The sequence below is a fragment of the Pristiophorus japonicus genome, chromosome 8, assembly GCF_044704955.1.
Source record: "Pristiophorus japonicus isolate sPriJap1 chromosome 8, sPriJap1.hap1, whole genome shotgun sequence".
Lineage (NCBI taxonomy): Eukaryota > Metazoa > Chordata > Chondrichthyes > Pristiophoridae > Pristiophorus > Pristiophorus japonicus.
In genome coordinates this window covers 204,076,058-204,092,567 of record NC_091984.1, presented here as the reverse complement: position 1 = coordinate 204,092,567, position 16,510 = coordinate 204,076,058, and the positions used below count along the sequence as shown (strand labels likewise).

Genomic DNA, 16,510 nt, shown 5'->3' with positions numbered 1-16,510 from the left:
CTCCCCCCCCAATCTCCTTCCCCTCCCCCCCCAATCTCCTTCCCCTCCCCCCCCAATCTCCTTCCCCTCCCCCCCCAATCTCCTTCCCCTCCCCCCCCAATCTCCTTCCCCTCCCCCCCCAATCTCCTTCCCCTCCCCCCCCAATCTCCTTCCCCTCCCCCCCCAATCTCCTTCCCCTCCCCCCCCAATCTCCTTCCCCTCCCCCCCCAATCTCCTTCCCCTCCCCCCCCAATCTCCTTCCCCTCCCCCCCCAATCTCCTTCCCCTCCCCCCCCAATCTCCTTCCCCTCCCCCCCCAATCTCCTTCCCCTCCCCCCCCAATCTCCTTCCCCTCCCCCCCAATCTCCTTCCCCTCCCCCCCCAATCTCCTTCCCCTCCCCCCCCAATCTCCTTCCCCTCCCCCCCCAATCTCCTTCCCCTCCCCCCCCAATCTCCTTCCCCTCCCCCCCCAATCTCCTTCCCCTCCCCCCCCAATCTCCTTCCCCTCCCCCCCCAATCTCCTTCCCCTCCCCCCCCAATCTCCTTCCCCTCCCCCCCCAATCTCCTTCCCCTCCCCCCCCAATCTCCTTCCCCTCCCCCCCCAATCTCCTTCCCCTCCCCCCCCAATCTCCTTCCCCTCCCCCCCCAATCTCCTTCCCCTCCCCCCCCAATCTCCTTCCCCTCCCCCCCCAATCTCCTTCCCCTCCCCCCCCAATCTCCTTCCCCTCCCCCCCCAATCTCCTTCCCCTCCCCCCCCAATCTCCTTCCCCTCCCCCCCCAATCTCCTTCCCCTCCCCCCCCAATCTCCTTCCCCTCCCCCCCCAATCTCCTTCCTTTCCCCCCCCCAATCTCCTTCCTTTCCCCCCCCCAATCTCCTTCCTTTCCCCCCCCCCCAATCTCCTTCTTTCCCCCCCCCCCCCCAATCTCCTTCTTTCCCCCCCCCCCCCCAATCTCCTTCTCTCTCTCTCCCTCCCTCCCCCCAATCTCCTTCTCGCTGTCAGAAACACAGACACTGACAGACAGAGAATGATAGACACACTGAGGGGGGCATCCCAGCACGCTGTTGGAGGGCTCCCGGTGCTGCAGTCGGTAAGTAGAAAATGTTTTATTTATTGATTTAAAAAAAAAATTATTTCTTATTTTTTTTTGATTGATTTATTGGTTGATTTATTGATGTATTTATCATTTATTATTGATGATGGCTCTTTATTTGTAAAACTGAAGTGTTTAATGTTTGTAAACTTCCCTTTAAACAACCCCCCCCTCCACCATTCCCTACACCTGATTTGTAACCTACGCCTGATTTTCTAAAGTGTGGACAAGGTTTTTTCAAGCGTACAAAAATCTTCACTTACTCCATTCTAAGTTAGTTTGGAGTAAGTTTTCACTGACGAAACTTTGAAAACAGGCGTAAGTGGCCGGACACGCCCCCTGGTGAAAAAAAAAATTCTGTTCCAAAGTGAAACTGTTCTAACTGACTAGAACTGGAGCAAACTAAATGACGAGAATTCCAATTTCTAAGATACTCCGTTCTACACCAGTTGCTCCTTAAAAAAAAAAAAAAAAATCAGGAGCAAATCATGTGGAAACTTGGCCAAAATTCTATATTTGCTGCCAGACCAAAGTTTTTTTTTTATTGTGGATCAATGACTTTGTCATTTGGTGGTCTCGCTGTCTAGCAGCTTCACAGCCTTCGTTGTGTCCTGAGAAATGGGAGGAGAACATTTCTATATTAAATGTTATACTGCAGTTTCAAGTATTATTTTTAAAAAGATTTTAACTGACAAGTTTAAAAGCTGTTGTATAGAATTAATATTCTCTTTTGTTGCTTAGGTAACAGCCAGTCCCAAGCTTCATGCCTATAGCAGTTCTGATGGCTGTGTGGTTGTTGTGGACCAATCAGTAATGCTTTTGGACCAGATTTGTCAATCTGTGCTGCTGCAGCTCCAGTTTGGTGAGTATTGTTGGCTAGTTTATTTTTTGTTCCAGAATGTTCTACAGAGAGTTCGGGAAGCAGACCCTTAGAATACTGACAGCAGCAATATCTGTGAGGACCTGTTTAAGTTAATACACAAAGCATATCGATAAAGTTTCTGAAGCCCCCACCATCAACATCCTGGGGGGAGGGTCACCATTGACCAGAAACTTAACTGGACCAACCACATAAATACTGTGTCTACAAGAGCAGGTTAGAGGCTGGGTATTCTGAGGTGAATATCTCTCCTCCTGACTCCCCAAAGCCTTTCCACCATTTACTCTCCACCTGCTTGGATGATTGTTCTGCAGTTCCAACAACATTGCAGAAGCTCGACACCATCCAAGACAAAGCAGCCTGCTTGATTGGCACCCATCCACCACCTTCAACATTCACTCCCTCTACCACAGATGCACTAAGGCTTTTGACAAGGTCCCACACAAGAGATTGGTGTGCAAAATCAAAGTGCATGGTATCGGGGGTAATGTACTGGCGTGGATAGAGAACTGGTTGGCAGACAGGAAGCAGAGGGTCGGGATAAACAGGTCCTTTTCAGAATGGCAGCCAGTGACTCGTGTAGTGCCGCAGGGCTCAGTGCTGGGACCCCAGCTCTTTACAATATACATCAATGATTTAGATGAAGGAATTGAGTGTAATATCTCCAAGTTTGCGGATGACCCTAAGCTGGGTGGCAGTGTGAGCTGTGAAGAGGACGCTAAGAGACTGCAGGGTGACTTGGACAGGTTAGGTGAGTGGGCAAATGCATGGCAGATGCAGTATAATGTGGATAAATGTGAGGTTATCCATTTTGGCGGCAAAAACACGGACAGAATATTATCTGAATGGCGGCAGATTAGGAAAAGGGGAGGTGCAACGAGACCTGGGTGTCGTGGTTCATCAGTCGCTGAAAGTGGGCACGCAGGTACAGCAGGCGGTAAAGAAGGCAAATGGTATGTTGGCCTTCATAGCTAGGGGATTTGAGTATAGGAGTAGGGAGTTCTTAATGCCGTTGTACAGGGCTTTAGTGAGGCCTCACCTGGAATATTGTGTTCAGTTTTGGTCTCCTAGTCTGAGGAAGGACGTTCTTGCTATTGAGGGAGTGCAGCGAAGGTTCACCAGACTGATTCCAGGGATGGCTGGGCTGTCATATGAAGAGAGACTGGATCAGTTGGGCCTTTTATTCACTGGAATTTAGAAGGATGAGAGGGGATCTCATAGAAACGTATAAGATTCTGACGGGACTGGACAGGTTAGATGCGGGAAGAATGTTCTCGATGTTGGGGGAAGTCCAGAACCAGGGGACACAGTCTTAGGATAAAGGGTAGGCGATTTAGGACTGAGATGAGGAGAAACTTCTTCACTCAGAGTTGTTAACCTGTGGAATTCTCTACCGCAGAGAGTTGTGGAGGCCAGTTCATTGGATATATTCAAGAGGGAGTTAGATATGGCCCTTACGGCTAAAGGGATCAAGGGGTATGGAGAGAAAACAGGAAAGGGGTACTGAAGGAATGATCAGCCATGATCTTATTGAATGGCGGTGCAGGCTCGAAGGACCGAATGGCCTACTCCTGCACCTATTTTCTATGTTTCTATGTGGCTATGGTGTATACCATCTACAAGATGCACTGCAGCAACTCGCCAAGGCTTCCCAAATCTGTGATCTTTTCCACCTCGAAGGATGAGGGCAGAGGCACATGGAAAAACCATCGTCTCCAAGTCATACACTCTTCTAATTTGGAAATATATCGCTGTTCTTTCATATTCGCTGGTTCAAAATCCTGCAATTCCCTCCCTAACAGTGCTGTTGGGAGTACCTTCACTTCACCGACTGCAGTGGTTCAGAATCTCAATGCCCTGAGTGTGGAGAGGTCAGGCGCAGACAGCGGAAGGAGCGTGCGGCAACTCAGTCCCACCCCCTTCCCCTGACGAATGTGGCTCTTGCATTGGACTGTTCAGCTCCACTTTAGGAGTGGAAGCAAGTCTTCCTCGATTCCAAGGGACTGCCTATGATGATGCCTATGGTTGGTTGCCCCTGTTATTCCAAGCCAAATGACTATCCTTCATGTATGAAACTAGATGTTGAGTTATAATCTGGAGCACTTTAGACGGTGAGCATCACAATACTCCGTGCTGTGGGTGACCATTGACAATCTTAAAAGAACTGCAACAAAGGCAGAAGTAATTGCAGATTTCTGCTGAACTGTTTCTTTTGTCCAGTTACAGGTGGGTGGGGGGGGGGGGGGGATGTATATCCTGAACCTCACTCTTCCATTAACTCCCATTCTATTGGCTTTCTCAATTTCTGTTCAATATATTTGATTTCTATTACACCAACTATAGATACTGAAGTGGATGTGGTGGCACTTTGTCAGGAAGGACAGTTTATGATGGTTGGAGAAAGAAATGGAAATCTTCATCTACTGCATGTAAAGTCCAGACAGACACTATTAACTAATGTAAGTGGAGATCTGCTTAAATCATTGAAAATAATTAGGCAGTTTTTTTTGTTGACCAAGCATCCCAATACTGAAGCATTTTTACAAGGAGGGTGATTGAGGCTTTCGAGGTTCTTGTTCTCTTAGGATTACAGAGAAATTTGATTGCTTTACTTGTATGTAGTACTGTATTTGATCTGACAACTTAACGTTAAGTTCATGTTATGGCTTCCTATTGATAAATGGTGGCTAACTATTTTTGGAAATAAGATATGAACCATCTAAATATTCCATATATTAAGCAATAAAAGTGTAATTAGCAATGTTGGTATCACTAGAATTATGTTTAATCTATTAATTTAGAAGTTTGCATTTAAATTCCTGAAATAACTATTAATTTACAAACTTTTGTCTCTTTTGGAAGTCATTGGTGAAGAACGCTTCAGAAGGGAAGGCCTACCTGAGCCTTGCTTTGGAGAAGGAAGTCCCTCATTCAGGTACAGCTTTCTTTCATTGCTGTGCTATTGCTATTGGCCAGAAGTAAACTCATGAAAGGAAATGTGCTGTTAATTTATTTTAAAAGTTAACATGTTAAAAAACAAATGTTGCAATTCATGTGACCTGATTGTTTCTGTGTTAATTCCAGATCTAGCCAGGCTTATACTGTATATTCAGTGAATTTTTAAAAGATTATCTAGTTTTAGAGTACTGCAGACCACTAGAGTTTTTCCTTTATTGGAGCAGAACCTTCTGATTTAAAACAAACGTGATCTCTGGTTTTGGCTATGCTGTTGGATGTATTTGGCAGAGGTCACCATAATTTTTTTTTCCCAGCACAAGGGAGACACAATTGAAAGGCAAAACACCCCAGGATGGTTAGTTACTAATTTTGAGTCAGTACTAGATATGCTTTCAGATTTAGTATCACCAATCTCTCCCTTAAGTGGATCTTGCATCCCCTCTGATCTGGAGTTTACCTTGACTACCCAATATCTAGTCATTCAGTAGCATCACCTGGGAGTTATAACAACACAATCTTTTGTGTAAACTGGATATGGTAAGGTTGCACATACTCTGCTGCATCACTCCCTATAATATCTGGTGAATCATTGCTTTATATCTTTTTATATAATAATTGGTGCTCATAACTGGATACAATATTCAAACTGCAGCCTAACTGATGTAATGTACAAGTTCAGCGTTAATTCCTTGCTTTGTATTCTGTACCTTTTTAGATATAAAACCAAGGATTTTGTTTTTCACATTTAATGGCCTTATTTACTTGCTCAATTTTAAATATCTGCTTACGTTCACATCAAGGTCCCTTTGTTCCTCTCTTCCATTTGAGGTTTATTTCCTTTCCCTATTGCTTCCAAATGTATTATTTCAGATTTTTCTACATTGCCCATTGTGCTGGTCTATCTAGGCCCCCCTGCAGACCTTGCCACAATTTGTCATGCTTTTCAATTTGGAGTCATCAGCAAATTTCAACATCGTTCCTTTTATTCCCAATCCAGATCATTAAGTCCACATCATTTAAGCATATGGTAGACATAAGAGCAACCCTAACTCAAATTCCTTTGGAATACCACTCACGACATCTTTCCAGTCTGAAAGGCTTTGTTTTTACCCCTGCCCTTTGTGTTCTGCCCTGCAACAACTTTGTCTATTTGACCACACACTCCTTAAATCCATATGTCATTAACGTAAGTTTCTTGTGATATTTTATCAAATGCTTTTTGAAAAAATTCCACATTTCATTTATCTACTGTTGTATGTTGAGGTTGGTCAAGCACAACCTGCCATTTAGAACTCTGTACTGACTGGACTTGATTAGCTCATGTTTCTGCAAATGTTTAATAATTCAATGCCGTATCATAGACTCCAATACTTTAGCAACACCTGAAGTAAGTCTAACTGGTCTAATTTCTTGGCTTATTCTGTTTTTCTTTGCCACCCTCCAGTCCTCTAGCACTGGTTTCCTTTCCACAGGAATTTTGTAAAATTATAGTCTGTTCTGCTGCTATTAAGTTTCTCTCAGGATCCTGGGTGTAATCCATCAGGTGCTCGTGATTTGTCAGGATTAAGTTTATAGTAATGTCTTTAATAACATATGGTAACATTTTTAAACCTGGTGGTTCTACAATTTCGATATTGCCTCTTCTGTGAACATTTAGGCAAAGTGCTTACTTGGTATTTCACACTGTCCTCCAGAGCTTGCCACCTTCATCTCTTCGTTGTACCCCCATCGTGGCTGTTCTCTTACTACTTGTGCACCTATAGAAAACTCTTTCTTTTATTGCTCTTCAGCCAATTTAACCTAGTTCATTACAAATGATTTCTTCATTAAAGATTATCATCCTTGTGTTCAAATGCATCCATGGCCTTTCCCCTCCCTATCTCTGTAACCTCCTCCAGCTCTACAACCCTCTGATAACTCTGCTCTCCTCCAATTATGGCCTCTTGCATAGAAAATAGGTGCAAGAGCAGGCCATTTGGCCCTTTGAGCCTGCACTGCCATTCAATATGATCATGGCTGATCATTCAACCTCAGTACCCCATCCCAGCCTTCTCTCCATACCCCCTGATCCTTTTAGCCGTAAGGGCCACATCTAACTCCTTTTTGAATATGTCCAACGAACTGGACTCAACAACTCTCTGTGGTAGAGAATTCCACAGGTTCACAGCTCTAGGTGAAAACGTTTCTCCTCATCTCGGTCCTATATGGCTTACCCCTTATCCTTAGACTGTGACCCCTGGTTCTGGACTTCCCCAACATCGGGAACATTCTTCCTGCATCTAACCTGTCCAGTCCCGTCAGAATTTTATACGTTTCTATGAGATCCCCTCTCATTCTTCTAAATTCCAGTGAGTATAAGTCTAGCCAATTGCACATTACTCCACTATTGGCGGCCGTGCTTTAAGCTGCTTAGGCCCTAAGCTCTGGAAATTCCTCCCTAAACCTCTTCGCCTCTCTACCACAGTCTCCTTTAAGACACTCCTTTAAAACCTACCTCTTTGACCAAGCCTTTGGGTAACTGTCCTAATACCACCATAATGTGGCTCGGTGTCAAATTTCGTTGACCCTCCTGGGAAGTGCCTTGGAATGCTTTAGGATGTTAAACCCACTATATAAATGCAAGCTGTTGTACTTGTTTGAATGTTAAATTCAGATTAAATCTTTTTAAAATTCTGCTTTAAGGTCATTTAAATGTAATTTTTTTCTCTTTTTACTTCCCCCTCATCCTTTATTGTATTACATTTTCATAGGCTGGGGAAATCAGCACAATGTCATCAGTCTCTTTCTTAGTTGGTGTTCCCTTCCCCTTGGGCTTGCTTTGGTTGTGCTTGCTTTGGTTGTGCAGCAATCAGTCATTTTCTTTAATGTTCAACTGTAACTGACAACTATCTGCTGGAAGAAGCTGAAATACAAATGTCTGTTCAAGATAAGGATTCCCATTCTATACAGTTTCGGGCTATAAACTTTTTATTTTCCTTTTAGGCACCTACTGCATGGTCCTGCTAACTAGTGATGGTTTCTTCTGGGTTTCATGCCTTCAGCTTGCCAGACTTCAACGAGGTAAAAGACTTGCATTTAAATAGGATTTACTTTCTAGCACATTTTGGAAAGAAACAGGAAAATGGCGGGGGCGGGGGGGGGGGAGGGAGGGAGGGAAGTGGCGGTGTAAATGGGTCCTTTTGTAAGTGAGGAGAATGATTGGTGAGCGGGACTTGATTTGGAAAGAATACAGGCATCTACATTTTGGAGTTTATTGAGGATGGGAGTATAGAGATGGGAAAAGCATGGACAAGGACTTCGGGTGATGAAGCAGGAGCAGGGCTGACAATGTTGTGCAGGTGGAAATATACGGTCTTTGTGATAGATATGGTATGGGATTTGCTGATGGATAGGATCAACTCAGTGCCAAACAGAATGACAAGTTTTTGCATGGTCTGGTTTAGCCTAGGTGAGTGGCCAGTAACTGGGCTGAAATCAGAGTTAAGGGAGCGGAGTTTATGGCAGGGTCTGTGTATTGTGGACTATGACTTTGTTCTTTCCAATAGCAAGTTTGAGGAAATTGTGGCTCATCATGACTTGATGTCAGACAGGCGCTTAACACTTGGGTGGCTGTGGGGTTGAGAGAGCTGGTAGAGAAGTACAACTGAGTGACATTACATTAAGTGCAGAAGATGTGGCTTGTGAATGAAATCACAAAGGGGTAACATGTAAATGAGGACAGAGCTTTGGGGGACTCTGAACGTGCAGTCCTTACCCCAGGTTCCTAGCTTTTTCTTCAGCCAGGCTAGTTTTGTCCCCAGTCGCAGTATTTAAAATCTTAATTGAACAAGCATTGCACCCAGTGCCCCATCCACCCTGGTTTTCTGATGTGGAATGGGAATTCACTTCAATATAAGTTTTTTTTTTTAAGAGCTTTGTTGCAAAGCTGAAACTGCTTTGCTAAATTGATGTGAATTAGGTACAAAGGCTCAAACTGATTCTGAAGCAAATTGAAATTCTTTTCTCTAGTGAAACTCCCTTTGCTTTGTTCGATTGCTCGGTAGTGTCTTGATTGGATTCAGGCTGTATTTACACTATAACAACAGAGTTGCTGAGAGGTGAAGTCACTTCACACTGATGCCAAACTTTGACCATAAATACCCGTTATTTTCTTTTTAAAGAAAGAAAGACTTGGATTTATATAGCGCCTTTCATGATCACCAGGCAATGAAATAATTTTGAAGTGTCATCATTATCATAGTCAGTCCCTCGGAATCGAGGAAGACTTGCTTCCACTCCTGAAGTGAGTTCTTTGGTGGCTGAACAGTCCAATACGAGAGTCACAGACTCTGTCACAGGTGGGACAAATAGTCGTTGAGGGAAGGGGTGGGTGGGACTGGTTCGCCGTACGCTCTTTCCGCTGCCTGCGCTTGATTTCTGCATGCTCTCTGCATTGAGACTCGAGGTGCTCAGCGCCCTCTTGGATGCACTTCCTCCACTTAGGCCAGGGACTCCCAGGTGTCAGTAGGGATGTTGCACTTTATCAAGGAGGCTTTGAGGGTGTCCTTGTAGCGTTTCCGCTGCCCACCTTTGGCTCGTTTGCCATGAAGGAGCTCTTGCTTTGGGAGTCTCGTGACTGGCATGCGGACTATGTGGCCTGCCCAGCGGAGCTGATCAAGTGTGATCAGTGCTTCAATGTTGGGGATGTTAGCCTGAATGAGGACGCTGGTGTTGGTGCGTCTGTCCTTCCAGGAGATTTGTAAGATCTTGCGGAGACATCGTTTTGAATTGTAGTCACTGTTGTAATGTAGGAAACGCGGCAGCCAATTTGCGCACAGCAAGCTCCCACAAACAGCAATGTGATCATGACCAGATAATCTCTTATTTTGTTACGTTGATTGAGGGATAAATATTGGCCAATACACCGGGGGTAACTCCTCTGCTCTGCTTCGAAATAGTGCCATGGGATCTTTTATGTCCACTTGAGAGAGCAGACGGGGTCTCTGTTTAAAGTCTCATCTTTTAGACAAGAGCCTGTATATCTTCCTCAGCCCTCCACCCACACCCTGCCCAAAGACCGCTTTAAATTTTATCAGACAGTCTGCCCACAATTTCCCCAGAGGTCCCAGGTTCCCAGCTACGACCAAGCTGACCAGTGCTTGAAATTTGTTTTGGTTGTTTATCATGCCTTCACAGTGCTGAAAAACACTCTTATTGGGCATTTTAAAATATTTTTTTCTGGATTTGTAATTGGGAAATGCAAGTGTTCGTTGTTTCATTCTAATGGAGGGGAGGAAAAGAGGAATCCTCCACATTGCACTGCTGTTTTATGTTTTATGTCCTGCTCTGTCTGTGGAGCATCCTCCTGTATCCTGTCACCACCCTCCATTGTGCACACATCCAGTGTCCCCTCTCCATTAATCTCCGATGCATGCCCACCTCCACTATCGCACCCAATAAGCCTAAAAACCACCCCAACCTTTAAGGTAGAAATGTACGAGTAGAAACTGGCTGACAATGGGGAAAAACAGTGAGGGTGCCTGTTGGGTTAAAAAGGGCCATGGGTGAGTCTGAGAAGGAGGCTGGGAGACAGTAATGTATTGCCAGGGGAGTGGGGGGGTGCACCTGCAGTTCTGATTCCATTTTCCAGAATCCTCTTTTTTTTTTCCCACCCCCATGCTCCCAGAATTCCTCCCCAGGACTCTCAGTGCTTTCAAGAATAAATGGCTTCCCTGTGCTCCTGATCCCATGATTGCTTCCAATACTCCTAGACATCAGGATCTCTCTTCCCCCTGTTCTCAGACCCTGGGACCTCCTTCAAATTACTGCTAGAGCCTGAGAACCGTCCCTGTGCGGCCAGATCCCAGGTCTCCTGCCCAATGTTCCTAGATCCCTTTGCCTTCCACCAATACTGATGAAATCACTGTTTGTCATAATGCTGATATACATCTCACCCACTAGCTCATTTTGTGAGCAATGCCGCAGTCGATCTTTTAGTGATTTGAAATTATTGTTGTGCTTCAGTAAGATTTATAATTTGTTTTTTCTGATTTTTTTTTTTCTTTTTCTTTGATGCAGCAATTGAGAAGATGGACTTTGATACAACAAAAGCAGTAAGACCTCGAGACTTTTTAAATGTCTTAATACTGCAGGAACACACATTACAGTTTGTTTTAAAATGTATTTTCTCATCCTATTAGCTAAAGGAACAGATCAAGATTAAGTTTGTTCGGACTGAGGATAGGCACACAGCTGGCTGTAATCATGCAGTGATTGACAGTTTGAAAAATAATGTTAAACTGCTAGTTGGGGTAAGTCCTTCTTAATAGTTTGTAATAGTTATTTGACATCAATAGTTGTTTACAAATTCTGAACCACAATGATGCAGGTCTTTAGCTGCTGAGACCTGCATCAAACTACTATCAATGAAAGTACCTAGAATTGAGTGTGTTCTTTTTATCGGGGGAAGGGTTAATCTGTGTTTGAGGATACAATGTCGGCCATGGCTCAGTGGGTAGCACCCTCGCCACTGAGTCAAAATGTTGTGGTTTCAAATCCCACTCCAGAAACTTGCGCACAACTATCTAGGCTAGACTGACTCCAGTGCAGTACTGAGGGGGTGCTGCATTGTTGGAGGTGTCGTCTTTCAGATGAGATGTTAAACTGGGGCCCTGCCTCCTCTCCCGGATGGACAGAAAGGATCCCTTGGCACTATTTCAAAGGAGGAGTTATCCCCAGTGTCCTGGCCAATATTTATTCCTCAATCAACATCACTAAAAACAGATTATCTGGTCATTATCACATTGCTGTTTGTGGGAGCTTGCTATGTTCAAATTGTCTGCCATGTTTCCTACATTACAACAGTGACCGCGCTTCAAAACTACTTCATAGGCTGTAAAGTGCTTTGGGACATCCAGTGGTCGTGAAAGGTGCTAGATAAATGCAGGTCTGTCTTTCATTCTTACAGTGGTGCTCAGAGATAGTCTAGAACACAGTTGTGATGTTTAGCTATTAAAATGGAGTAATATTTGATCTGGTCTATCCCCTTTAAAGACCACTGTTGAAGTATTCCTGGCGAAATGATTTAAATCGGCAATTCCTGGTAATTGTAGCAACTTGCCAGCTCTTGAAGCAAATTTAAGAACAGAAAATGCTGGAAATACTCAGCAGGTCAGGCAGCATCTGTGGAAAGAGAAAGAGAGTTAACATTTCAGGTTGATGATCTTTTGTTAGAACTCTTTTTTGAGAGAGAGAGAAATTGTCACTTGAGAACTCATATTAGTGTGGAAGCAAGTCATCCTCGACTCCGAGGGACTGCCTTAGAAGAAAAACAGAGGACGATTGGAAGTTGAACCGCTGGGTATCTTTTTTTTTGCCAAGGTTGCTTTGCATCAGTAATCAAGTGCGTTAAACACAAAACATATATAATAAATCATTAATAAAGAATTTATGGAGAAAGTTAGAGACAACTATTTATAAACCGTTTGTTTATTTGTGTTGGGAGTCCTGTTGTGCTTGCACAGAGTGGACTTAGAATGGTTTATTGGGAATTCGGAAAGGGAGGGGGAACAAGTTGCATGTTTTTGCTCACACTATTTGTAGTGCTTTGTGTTACAGGTAGATATTTAATTTCATTACCCATTACTTAATACAGATTGAATTACGAAGTTAAGGAACTAAACTGTAAACCAAGTTACTAAAAAAACAAATTTAATTACATTTAATTAAATAGAACATGGTCATATAGGGATGGTACTGCAGGTGGTTGAACTGGAGTCTGAGGTGCAGACATTGTGGAGCATCAGGGAGGGGGAGAGTTACCTGGACACTTTGATCCAGGAGGCAGTCACACCCCTTGGATTAGGTAGTGGTGTAGGTCTGGTTAATGGTCGGACAGGAGGGTGTGACTGCAACTCAGGCAGGTAAAGGGGACCCCAGGTGCAGTGCTGGAGGAGCCTCAGCCTTTGCCCTTGGCCAACAAGTATGAGTTTTGTTCTGCTTATGTGGATGAGGGAAAAGCCTGCAGGATGGATGAGCAGGCTGACCATGGTGCAGGAGGCCATTCAAGTGGGGGCAGTGAAGGGGAATGTAGTTGTGGTAGGGGACAGTACTCTGCAGCCACGACCGGGGTTTTCGGAGGTTGTGTTGCCTGCCCAGTGCTAGGGTTAAAGACATCTCGCGGCTGGAGAAGAACTTGGAATGGGAAGGGGAGGATCCAATTGTGGTCCATGTAGGAACAAACAACATAGGTAGAATTGGAATGAGGTCCTGCTGAAGAGTTTGAGGAGTTAGGGTCCAAATTAAAAAGCAGAACCTCAAAGGTGGTAATCTCTAGATTGTCACATGAGCCACGTGCCAATTGCTATAGGGATAAACAGATTAGAAAGTTAAATGTGTTGCTCAGTGCTGTGGGAGGTAAGGGTTTTGGTTCATGGAGCACTGGCACCAGTACTGGGAAAGAGGGAGTTGTTCTGTTGGGCCAGGCTCCACTTGAACTAGGCTGGAACAAGTGTCCTGGTGAATGAATAGCCAGGGCTTTAAACCAATGACCGGGGGTGGGTGGGAGGATTCAGAAAAGAACAAATTTAAAAGCAGCAAGAGAAATATCAAGACTCTGGAACAGAGCAGAGTTTTGGGTGAAAATAAGCAGAGTGGGTCAGGAAGGGACAGAGACAGTAACAAAGATAATACGGCATTGCTGACTAAGGTGACGTCAGGGAAAAATAAAAAAAAGCTAAAGGCACTATATCTGAATGCATGAAGCATTCGCAATAAAATAGATGAATTAATAGCAGAGATAGAAATGAATAGGTTTAATCTAATAGCCATTATGGAGGTGTTGTTACAAAGTGACCAAGGTTGGGAACTAAATATTCCAGGATACTTAACTTTTAGAAGAGATAGGCAACATGGAAAAGGAAGATAATAAATGATCGGATAAAGACACTAGAGAGAAAGGATCTTGGCTTGGAAAATCCAGAAGTAGAATCAGTTTGGGTGGAACTAAGAAACAGCAAGGGGCAGATAGGTATAAGAGGAGAGTTGGCCAAGGTAGATTGGGAAATTACACTAAAAGGTATGACTAGACAAGCAATGGCTAGCATTTAAAGAATTAATACATAATTTACAACAAACATGCATTCCTTTTTAAGGTACAAAAAAAAACACAAGAAAAGTGATACAACCTGTGGCCAACGAGAAGTTAAAGATAATATTGGATCAAAGGAAGAGGCTTATAATGTTGCCAAAAAGAGCAGGAAGCCTGAGGATTGGGAGGATTTTAGAATTCAGCAAAGGAGGACCAAGAAATTGTTTTTTTTTTTTTAAAAGCGAAAATAGAATGAGACTAAACTAGCGAGAGACATAAAAACAGACTAAAAGCCTCTAGGTATGTAAAAAGGAAAAGCTTAATGAAAGTAAGTGGGTCCCCTACAGGCTGAGGCAGGAGAAATTATCGGATCAAGTTTCGGCCTGAGTTGTTCCTATTTTTTTAGTTTGCTCCAGTTCTAGTCAGTTAGAACAGTTTCATTTTGGAACAGGTTTTTTTTCAAAAGGGGGCGTGTCCGGCCACTTACGCCTGTTTTGCAAGTTTAGGCAGTGAACACTTACTCCAAACTAACTTAGAATGGAGTAAGTGTAGATTTTTGTACGCTCAGAAAAACCTTGCCTACACTTAGAAAATCAGGCGTAGGTTACAAATCTGTGGGGGTGGGGTTGGGGGGTGGTGGGGGGGGGGTGGGGTGGTGGGGGGGGGTGTGGGGGTGGGGTGGTGGGGGGGGGGTGGGGTGGTGTGGGGGTGGGGTGGTGGGGGGGGTGGGGGGTGGGGTGTGGGGGGGGTGGGGTGTGGGGGGTGGGGTGTGGGGGGGGGGAGAGAAAGAGAAGGGAAGCAATTACATTCTACAAGCATTCAACAGTCTTACTTATACAAATAAAGAGCCATCCTGAATAAAAAATTATAAACAAAGTAAATACAAAATATTGAATATTCCTACCTGTGTGAAGCAGCAGCAGCCTTCGAGCTGCGGTGCTTCAGGCAGGCCTTCCATGTAGGAGACAAGGGCGGCATCAGTGACTTGACGGCAGCCCAACAACAATGGAAGCAAGGAGCCTTCGAGCTGCGGTGCTTCAGGCAGGCCTTCCTTCCATGTAGGAGATGGGGGCGGCGTCAGTGACTCGACGGCAGCCGAAGAAACAGCAAGCAGCCTTCGAGTTGCGAGGGAAGCTGAGGCCATTCGGCCAAGGGATAGGGGCGGCGGCAGTGGCTAATGGCAGCCGAAGACACAGCAAGCTGCCTTCGAGCTGCGAGGGAGGCTGAGGCAATTCGGCCAGGGGACTGGGAGAGGCAGCCAGATAGCCAGTTTGAAACTTCAGTTTGTAATTGCAGAATGGGTGCTGCATTGTCAACACCACGGATTATGCAATGGTTCGCCAGCAATTCACTGCACAAGAGAGAATTGATTAGAGCTCACCGCACCAGGAACGTCATAGCCCGTAGGCTGATGGGCAGGGGACCCTACCCACATCGGCAATATCGAGCCAGGCGCTCGTACCTGGACATGAGCAAGGTTGATTGTGTCAAAAGGCTGCGTTTCAGCAGAGAAGTTGTCGTTGAGATCTGTGATATGCTGAGAGCAGATTTGCAGCCCAGAAGCAGAACGCCAACTGCCTTTTCTGTTGAAGTGAAGGTAACAGCTGCACTTGCCTTCTATGTCTCGGGATCGTTTTAAGGCTACAACTGGAGATGTGTGACCATCTCTCAACGTGCACTACATGCCTGCGTTTACCAGGTCACGGCTGCACTGTATGCACGGAGGAATGACTTGATCAATTTCCCAATGACCGCACAAGCGATCCATGAGAGGGCTGTGGGCTTCTTCATGATTGCTGGCTTCCCAGAGTGTGGTGTATGTAGCACACAAATCACTGACCCCACACGGTCTAGTGTTAATCTAACTGCTGTGACCTTTGTCCTTTATTGTTCAGCTCCAGAGTGCCTCTCGGGTGTGGTGGTCAGCCTTTTATATTGCCTGTTGAAGGTACTTCCAGGTTTCCCGCCACAGCGCTCTCTGTGGTGTACCATTGTGCTTATATTACATTTAAGATACCAGGACGATACACACATCAATACATAACATCACACTTCCCCCCCCCCCCCCCCCCCCCCCCCCCCCAAACCAGGACGCAGGACGACGAAACACACATCAATACATAACATCACACTTGTCCAACGGAAGGCAGGTAGGCATAGACAGTGCATTAGTATGGTACATGTTATCTGGTACATTAACGAGTTATTGACTGGTAATGGATCCCTGATTTCCTTGTTAGCTCTTATCATTAATTATACTTCATATCCATTATTTTACACAAATACAGTGGCCATTCAGCATTAAAATATTAATTCTTATTATAAATTTGCAATCTCACATTAACATAGCTCATTTTAGACTCGCTCTGTCTTACAGAAGTCCTTTTGTAGGGACCATCACATGGTAAGGCCCTTTTAAGATTCCCGTGTGCATTTCCTTTTCAAGGTGCCACCTTTGATGCAGGAGGATTCCACGAGGCTTCTCCTTGGGTGCCGCCATCTTTGATGCTCTGCTGCTCTGGACTGAGGCCGCCG

General features: G+C 44.8%; 1 protein-coding gene across 4 annotated transcripts in view; it reads left to right on the top strand.

The window, feature by feature from the left end:
• kntc1 (kinetochore associated 1) overlaps window positions 1–16,510 on the top strand; it is a 153,088-nt gene that overhangs the window by 4,108 nt on the left and 132,470 nt on the right. For all 4 annotated transcript variants that reach the window (XR_011594134.1, XM_070887790.1, XM_070887791.1 and 1 more), the window contains exons 3-8: window positions 1,812–1,932; window positions 4,294–4,409; window positions 4,813–4,885; window positions 7,891–7,968; window positions 10,966–11,000; window positions 11,088–11,198. Coding sequence is in view for 3 of the 4 variants with exons in the window: in XM_070887790.1 (XP_070743891.1) it covers window positions 1,812–1,932; window positions 4,294–4,409; window positions 4,813–4,885; window positions 7,891–7,968; window positions 10,966–11,000; window positions 11,088–11,198 (534 nt within the window). In the remaining variant the exon portion in view is untranslated. The remainder of the gene's footprint in view (window positions 1–1,811; window positions 1,933–4,293; window positions 4,410–4,812; window positions 4,886–7,890; window positions 7,969–10,965; window positions 11,001–11,087; window positions 11,199–16,510) is intronic.